The 9,057-nt window shown below is 42.2% G+C and overlaps 1 protein-coding gene across 2 annotated transcripts in view; it reads right to left on the reverse strand.

Annotated features, from left to right (window-relative positions):
• Window positions 1–8,104, reverse strand: part of HABP2 (hyaluronan binding protein 2) — a 137,962-nt gene extending 129,858 nt beyond the window's left edge. Inside the window, exon 1 of one of the 2 annotated variants that reach the window (XM_059730143.1) lies at window positions 7,711–8,104. In XM_059730143.1, the coding sequence (XP_059586126.1) occupies window positions 7,711–7,743 (33 nt within the window). In that variant the 5' untranslated portion in view covers window positions 7,744–8,104. The remainder of the gene's footprint in view (window positions 1–7,710) is intronic. The other variant, XM_059730145.1, reaches the window with a different exon arrangement.
• Between the last annotated feature and the right edge of the window lie 953 nt (window positions 8,105–9,057).

A 9,057-nucleotide genomic window follows, 5' to 3' on the forward strand; every position in this document is an offset into this window, starting at 1 on the left:
TTAAATCAGCGCATTTTGACAAAACATTTAAAGGAAATGTCTAATTGTTATTTCCAAGTAGAACAGGCCACTTCCTTGAAGCCGGGAACCCGAAAAGCGAAGCTCCATCCAGCATCCACTGCTGTTTTTAGACCAGCACTGTTGTCTTGTGGGTAAATCAGAGGACAGGGAACTCAAGATAACTCGTTCCTTAACCCAAATCTCTAACGGATCTGCAAATTTTTTAATTGCTACTACGCAACTCAGTTGCCCTCGGTCACAATATCACAGCATGGGCATAGCCACAATCCCCCGCTGCCCTCTTTGCACCCCAGCAAAGCTGAAGAGCTCCAGCATTGTTCACTTTTAGTGTCCACCACTTAATTTCTTGTTTTATGTGGGGACTGCGGGAGTAATGTATCAGTCTCTGCAAAGGACCCGACCTCTTCAAATGAAGACAAAATATTATTATTATGCTTGCTTCTCCACCCCTGTTTCCTGTTGGATAGCAAGTTGCTTTACAAGTTAAAATAAATTGCCTCGCATTCCCCACTGAAAGAATTTTGACTTTGCCTTGAATCATGCATTCCAGCAGTCATTATCCTCCAGTTTCTTCTTCTTTTTAGCATATGACATAGATAGCAGTTCAAAAGTTCCAGCAAGCTGTTGCCAGGTCACATTCAAAGGAAAGTATCTGGGAAGCTGGCAGCGAAAAGTATCTGATAAGTTGGCACTGATACTACTCAGCGGGGGGAAGGGGAAAAAAGTGAAGGAAAGAAGCGGGGGTCATGGATGTGTGTGGGGGGGAGAAGGGAATCAAGAGAGATTCAAAGAGCTTTTGTTTCTGGAGCAGATTCTTCCCGACTCTGAAACTTTTTCAGAGACGTATGTGCCGGGGATTTTTCCCCTTCCATCGTTGAATGCATTAAAATAACCTATTAAAAAAGCCCATATTTGCTTTCACAGGACTCTGAAAGGCACTCGAGATGTCACTCTTAACAACTGCATAGCACTTCGCAAGCTGGGTTTCATGGCGAAGAGAAGAAAGCAGAACTATTTGCTCCTATTTTGCCAGCATTACAAAGGCCTAAATTGTTCGAGAACAGATTGGCAGTTTCTAGTTACCGGGAAGATATCCAGGGGTGCATTGTTTAAAAACATGTTTAGGGGCATTGTTTTAAGAAGCCTTTCATGACGTTGGCTTTCCCACTATGACTATGTATTTCATGCACAGAGCCTCCTCCTCCCAGCGTATACCACCCCAGCCTCCCTTTTACAAGGAGTTTGTGAGCAGACAAAATTAAGGCATGCCATGAAATTCCCTCCGCAGTCATGGCACGGGGAGGAACAAAGTAGCCCTCTGGGACTCTGTCAAGGGCCTTTGATAAGAGCAACTCGTGGGACCAAGTGCTAATGGTACTATTGTAATCACAAGGGGCTTGTCATGCTGAAATAATTAACAATGAACATTAAAATGGACTAATGGGAAGATACCAGCGGGTGTAGCAGAAGTCTGAAAACGCACCAAAAGACAGGGCGCCAGTTGAAATAAGGGAATGGCTCCCTTACTCTGGGCTGAAAAAATTACCTGCCCATCACTTTTTACATCAATAGAGAACGACTTCATTATAGTCTCATGCGTCAATCTGATAACATAGCCGTAAATAGCCATTGTCATTATCCAAAGGGCTTTTTGCAACTCTATTGATTTGAGCAAAGTGGCTCCCAATCTGACACTGGTACAATTGAAAAGTGAGTCTGCCTGTAATTAAGTGCCAAGTATTAGCACACACATGTCATGTTGGCTCATAAATCAATCATTCATTGATTATTAGAAGCTTCTTTCTGGAGGTTTAGCAACTGTGGGATAGCCATATTGATGGAAAACGTAATAAAACACAAATGTTTACACAGCTCCCAATGTACTGGAGCCTGGTTCCATAATCGGGGCTCCTGCATGCTGCCACACTATAAATTAGGCCTATACAAATAAAGCCTTGATTCCAATCTCATTTCAATCACCGTAAATTATGGGTTTAAATCAGGACCGATGTTAAATAGCCGGTCCTATAATATTTACTTAGGAAAATTCCCATTAAGCTCAATTCTTTACCGACTTGCATTGCTAGGCCTTAATCCTGCTAAGAGTTATGCATGTGACTAACTTTACGGGCTAAGAATACATCACTGGAGACTGCGCCTAGCGGATAAAAATGAACACGTGAGTCTTTATAGGGACTGGGCCGTTAGCGACTCATATTTTTGCAAGACTTTGCACTCTGCTCATAAGAATGGAAAGGATGGAAAGGACTCAAGAAGATGCAAGGCAGTGGAGAATCAGTTCTATTGGGAGTAAGAAGTGACGTCTTGGAGTAAGAAGTTTTAACCCAATGCTTTGTTCCAAGACTTCACATTCAGTCAACAGATCATTACCAACCAACGTAGATTTTTACGTAGAGTTACGCCGTAGAGTTACACCAGGGTCAAACTGGAATGGAGCAACCCATTCCCATCAGCAACTTCACATTAAACCAGCAGGAATGCAGGGGCTGAAAATAAATGAAAAATGCAAACAAGGCTTTCCTCACTATTGCCCACGCCTTCCATGGAGGGAAACACAACAGCAACCCAAGGAGCTTAGCAGATGAGTTGGCTAAAACAGAAAGACCTTCTAAGGCATGTTTGTGGGACTGGTTATTTATCTCCTTACTAGGACTAACCTGATTATCCTCATTAGAGCTCCATTCAAACAACTGAGAATGAAAAAAAAAAAAAAAAGAGGAAAGAAAAGGGGGAATGGGGTTCTTATACCCTCAGCATAGATCTGTGACAAGGAGTATGGATGTCCCCTCCGCCCCCCCCAAAATAAATAAAAAAAATTGAAGTTTTAATCTTAGCTGCTGCATGAATATTGAAAGGCCGTGTATTGACATGCCACCTGCTGAGGCTGCTTTAGCTATTGATAACCAATGCCATCACGTCTAAAGTTCAAAAACCGACAGGCGGCTTTCATGTTTGTAAACAGTATTGATCTGCATAAATAACCTCGCCATTAGAATGCCGGATTAAACAAGGACGAAGATAGAACATTTGTGAGATTAAATCCGGAAACAGTTAATTAAAAGCTGAGCGATAAACTCAGGCTGTAAACAGCAGCCAATTAATGCAAGAGTCTATAGATCTAGGAACAGCTCCCCTCCCTGCAACCCTGTCCAAGCCCCACACCACACAACTACTTTCTTGTTCCCTACACCCCTGAAATACAGCTAGGCATCATATTGATATTAAATCTAGCACGGTGCCTTTACCCCCTTGTGCAATGACGTTGGTCAAAATGACCCCGTTTTTCCCTACTGCCCCGCCACAAGGTGGCCACGCTCTTCAAACTTGTAGGAAGTCATTCCTAGGAATACTTAACCCTGATAGGGCTCTATAGGAGGAAAGGCTGCTTTGTTGAGAACTCATCAGCTATTGCTGGAGAAGCTCACCCAGACATAATGCTGGTTGGCCCAGTGACGGTTTTCTTTTCAGCATCATGAGACAGAGGAAGGCAATGGCAAGTAGAGGCCAATACTCTGCATAAATGTATGGCACGTGGTTGCCAGACACCCTGTAACTGGACCTACATTGACCCACTGATGGTGAGTCTCTGTGGTTTTTTTGACCCTCCCCACTTTGCAGGTCTGACAACTGCTCTCCTAGTGGTTTTGGGAACAGAATACCTTGAGATCACCAAATGAGATGCAAGGCCACACCAGGCACTGGGGAGATTTTTTAATAGCTGTGGTCTAAGCACATGCCAGAGATTCAAGGACTCTCAAAGTCTGCTGCCTGCTCTGTCATTGCCCACCCCCCCCCCACACACACTTTGTGGCCTTGCGTATGTCATCCTGCCTCTGCCCCTTCCCAATTTACCTACCCATACAACTAAGATCATACATAAGGTGAAATTAACCCCCTCCCCCCAAGATTTTAGGGTTTTCTATTGTTACATTTCCCCCCTTCCAGTATCAAAATGAAAAAAAAAAAACAAGGGACAGAAAGAAAAGGCAGAAAGTAAAACATCAAAAAATTCTGGTTTTTTCAAATGAAAGAGAAATGACAGTCTTGTTCTTCTCACCACCCTCCCCCCTTTAAAAAAAATCCCCACAACAAAATTGAAGAAAATTTCAAACCAAATGACTTCATTTGGAAGTTTCCTCTGGCAAAATAATTTGCATTTTTTTACTTGCTCTATTAGCTATGGACACGTGGGAAGGATGAGTAAAACATACTGAAGATAAGAGGCACTGCGCTAAAACCCTGTGTGCTTAGTGTTACTATGTCGTTGCTGGAAATGTCAGTGGCTATGCGATGTCCCAGGAGTTTAACATATCTGTGTAGAATAATGGTTACATTGAGTGCATCGTGGGGAATTCGGGGTTATTTCACAGTTGGCGTGGGGAACAAAGCATTCCTGTAGTCTCTGGAAGATAGTATTTCCAGAGACAGATAGTAGTGTATTTGTTTGTAGTACATACAAGCCCCTCATCATTGTAGTATCTGAACACTCGCTGTCTTTAATGTATTGGCTCTCATAACACCATTTTATAGATGGAAAACTGAGGCATAGATACTGTGATACAGTCTGGGATTGAGACAAGGTCACGTGACTCCTAGGACATTAGCCACTGAGCTGTCATCCCTCCTGTGTGGGTTGCTCTAATTGCTAACAGACCCATTTTATCTATTACCAATCCCCATAATTAGTATAGTTAGAACTCATATATTTGCCCTTTTGGATCTACAGACCCACTCCACTCTGTCTCCCCCTGTCATTACCAGCAAAGCCCATATTTGCAAAGAGGTGGACTCAAAGAACTTATGGTTATTTTCCTACATCTGACTTCTATGTGCCTATGACTAGTCCGAATAGATTATGCCTGACAACAGAAAACGACAGAAACGACTTGACTTTCTGAAATGTCGCACAATGATGGATTCATCGATCCATCCGAAAGCCAAGACTGTAGTTACAGCCCACGAGGCAAGTATCACTCCAGGAAAAAAAAAAAAAAAGGAAGAATATTATGTTCCCAGTATTAGGTAAAAAGCCAGGGCTGGAACATTTAACTCAGGTACTTCATCTGGTTTTCAGGCTTAATCATAAGTTACAACAAGCTACTCCCCTTGGGGTATTCCATTTACATCATCATCTCTCCCATGGGAAAAGTGCAAGAAAAAATATCCGTTGAACAGCACTGGAAATTAAATGCTTGTCACTCATATTCTTGCAATAGCATTCTGATACCAGGTCCCTGGCTCCTTCATTCTGGACATGATCTGCCATTGGCAAGAAAATAATAGGTGAAATATTTTAAAGCACCGGCACTTTTAAGGATGAAAGTACACATATGTCATATAAGCAAATAACATGCAATGAGAAAGGCAATTGGAAAGGGGGAGGGAGGAGAGTCTTTTGGTTAAAGTACAGCACAAGGAACCAGACTATCTGAATTCTGTTCCCAGCTCTGCTACATTTTGTGTAACCCGAAGCAAGTCACGTACAGGATTGGTACCACTCTCTGCTCATCTGCAAGTTGAAATGAATCATGCAAAGGCTTTAATAAAAGGTGTTATATTCATTCACATCTATGAAGTCATTTAAGATGCTGAGAAGGGGCTACTATATAGATGAAATAATGAATACCATGGGGTATGAATGTCTACCATGCTTTGGGTGAGTTACATGGAAAGAGGTACAAAGCTAAAGTGAGCAATTCTCACAATTTACAATACCAAAAGATGACGCTGTGGCCCAGTCAAGTTTGCTGGGGGGAAAAAACAGTTTAAAAAAGCCTTTTAATGCATTTTCTTTTAACCATTTTTTTTCAGAAATTGTTGAAACTCTATTGTTTCTATAGCTCTTTTATGGTAGAGAAAACTCTCTAGCTGGTCAAAACTGCAGTTGAGAATCGCAAAATATTTGTTGATTTTATTTAATCCAAAACACCCAAGTGCAATGAAAAATGTAGAAAAATTGACATTCAGAAAATGATGATTAGCTCTAGCAATTAGCCAGCCTGAGGGCCACACCTCATCTGCATATCCATGGCCATTATTCACTTAATGAACATAAATGCACCCAATTGGGTTATTAGCTTTTACAAGCATCTTCCCTGACTAATCAAATACAAATTGCTATTGTCAGCAATACAATAGGCCATCTGATCAGCTCTGCCTTGCAGTTGTCAGCAGAGGGGAGGTCAAGGCTGTGCTTCAAGACCCTGTGCCACATTTGGTCCTCCAGCAGCACTTTGGACACTTCATATCTAAAAACACCTGGAAAATGAAGGTGCATGGTAACAAGACAAGTCAAAATACGGTTTTAACGTCATCTTTGTACCCAGTGCCTAATGATAAGCACTGGCATGTCTTTCTCCTGGCTACCTGTACAGATGGGTACTCTCACAAGTATTTCTGCACACCTCATCTGTGAAATGCCTTCTCCTTTGTTAGGTTGCCATATCACTTCTTCACGAAGCTGTCCTATGGTCACCCTTCTTCAGTCTCTATGATAAGTCTGATATGCGTGGAGAAGTTACACATGCAGATGCAAAGTCTGCACGAGCATGCATAGGCATTCCTGCTTCCAGGCATTGCTTCAGTTGTCTGCTCCTTGAGCGGGGAAGAACCTCTCTGTGACTCAGCATGAAAATCAAAGAGACAGCCCAGTCTTGGTAATTGCTTTTAAAGCTGGATACTCCCAAAGCTGCAAGTGTGGTATCAGCTGTACTGCACTAGCACCTAGAAATGCTGATCCTGGACTAGGACCTCATCGTGCTAGGAGCTGTACAAACACAAAACTGAGGACAATCTCTCTCCCAAGGAGGTTACAGCCCTATACTTCATTGTCTCTTCTCCGCATCTTGCACCCAAACTGCAATTGTGTCATGTTGAATGTAGCTTCAAATTCTGGGCCAGGAACTGAGTCTTTTATTGAGCACTAACTTATAAGAAACAGTTCCTCATAGTACTTGCAGTTTATAAAACACTCGTTATCTAATAACGGGCAGTACCTACGTTTATGTAGAGCCTGTATGTAGAGTCTTGGTCCAAAGCCCACTGAAGCCTATGAGAGTCTTTCCACCAACTTCAGCAGGACTTAGGTCAGGCCCTCAAAAAATAAAACAGTTCAGTGTACATAGTTCACATGCCCAACCCAGGAAAAAAAATGAATTCTGCATGTAAAGGATAGTTCAAGATCTTCGTGATCCTTAAAAGCTGCTCAGTAAACCAACTCCTCTCCAGCTGTTGACTCTCAAAACTGGCCGTGAATCCAAAGAACCAAAGATGTTAAAATTATAACTGGCTTGTCATAGTGTACATCAGCCTGTTCATATCATATGGAAACAACTATCTCTGGACCACTAGGAACTCCTGACATCACTTCCTTTAAAACGACATCCAATTATCACCAAAAAGTACAGTCAGTGGAAGGTCAGGGAAGTTTGCAGGTGGGGATTTTTATTTATTTTTTTCTAAACAGAGCTGTAAAATTATTTCAATTCTTCAGCCTACAGGAAGGAAGGCCAGTCTGGTGGATAAAGGTACAGGTGGTGTTGACAGTCACGAGGGGCGAGCTCTATTCCCAGCTCTGCAACAAACTTCCTGTGTGACCCTAAGCAAGTCATAACCTTTCTGGGCCCCGGTTTCCTGCTCTGTAAAATGGGGACAATAATATTTACTTACCCTGCTAAGTGGGATGTGCTGTTGTGGCTTCATTCATGACGGCTTGAGAAGAGGGTATAATCCTCTGCAGGGTGGGTGAAGAATGACAGGATCCAGATTGCCAGCTGGGGTTGCTACACTCACTTCCCTGGGAGCTAGGCCAATTGTGATTAAGTGATCAAGTCCAGCATTGACATGAGGACGCGCAAGCATGCACACACCAACGCACGCAAAAAGCAACACAATAGGAGAACCTGTTTCTCGGTAGCCGCGTTAAACAGGTAAAAGATGGATTAGCACAAATGTGCACAGCAAAAAGACATGCCCAAGCAACACCACGGCACCGTGTGGAACAAGACATGGATTGGCACACCTCTGTGTAGAGTAAATACTACCACATGTATGTAAAAAAAAAATTTAAAAAGCTTCTATTTACTGAGTGCTGACATGAAACCCCCTGAAAGAGTTAGTATTTTGTTAGGTAAACGTTTTTCCCTCTGAGCGTTTTCCTCTCCTCCTCCTCCTCTCCTCCCCCCACCCAATAACTTACAGATGTTAGAATAATAAATTGAATGAATACTTTCCCACACTGGAATGCCTGCATGCTGAAGAATGCAGAAATGATTTCTAGCCAGTTTCTGACACTGATCTACAACTGCACTGCATATATTCTGTTGCTCTTGTATCAAGTCTTGAGCTGCTCCCTGCCAAGAATTAAGTGCTTGTTCCATAAACCTGGTGTAGATTATCACTTAGCTGTATAGATGTATCTAATAGAATTAAATAGTTTGGCTCCTGACCAGTAACAGATGTGCTACATATAATGCAATAATAATGAGACTGAAAGCACCGTGTTATGCCAAGGGAACGTTGTGAGATAGCTCACATTTCTTCCGTTGCCCAGTCAAAGCGTTGTGAAAAGTAAATTGCAAGTCCTGTGTTTATATGAACAAAACAAGCTTTGGCTTTTTCATTTTTAATCTTACAATGGGCTTGTTATCCGGCGCCTTGTGTGAAGGCCAATACGGGGTTAGCTGTAACGCTATGGAGAAGTGAATCTGCTTTACTGTGTCCTCTTCCTCCACCTTATTGTTCCTACAACCCTTCTCTCACTTATATTGTATAATGAAATTACATTGACCTAAATCATAACTAGTTGCCTGGGATATATAACTTCACCAACTGAGGTCAGAGCAGATTGGTTAGGAAGAGGAAGAGCTCTGTTGTGCCCAATTGAAGCCAGCCACGTGACTTCTATATTTTCTAAAGCAAGACAAAAAATCAGGAATTTAGGACCCCTACTCTATGAAGAGCTGATTATTTTATGTGAGGTACTGAGCACAGATGAAATCTACTGCTTTCTACATT

The sequence above is a fragment of the Alligator mississippiensis genome, chromosome 6 (genome assembly GCF_030867095.1).
Source record: "Alligator mississippiensis isolate rAllMis1 chromosome 6, rAllMis1, whole genome shotgun sequence".
NCBI lineage: Eukaryota > Metazoa > Chordata > Crocodylia > Alligatoridae > Alligator > Alligator mississippiensis.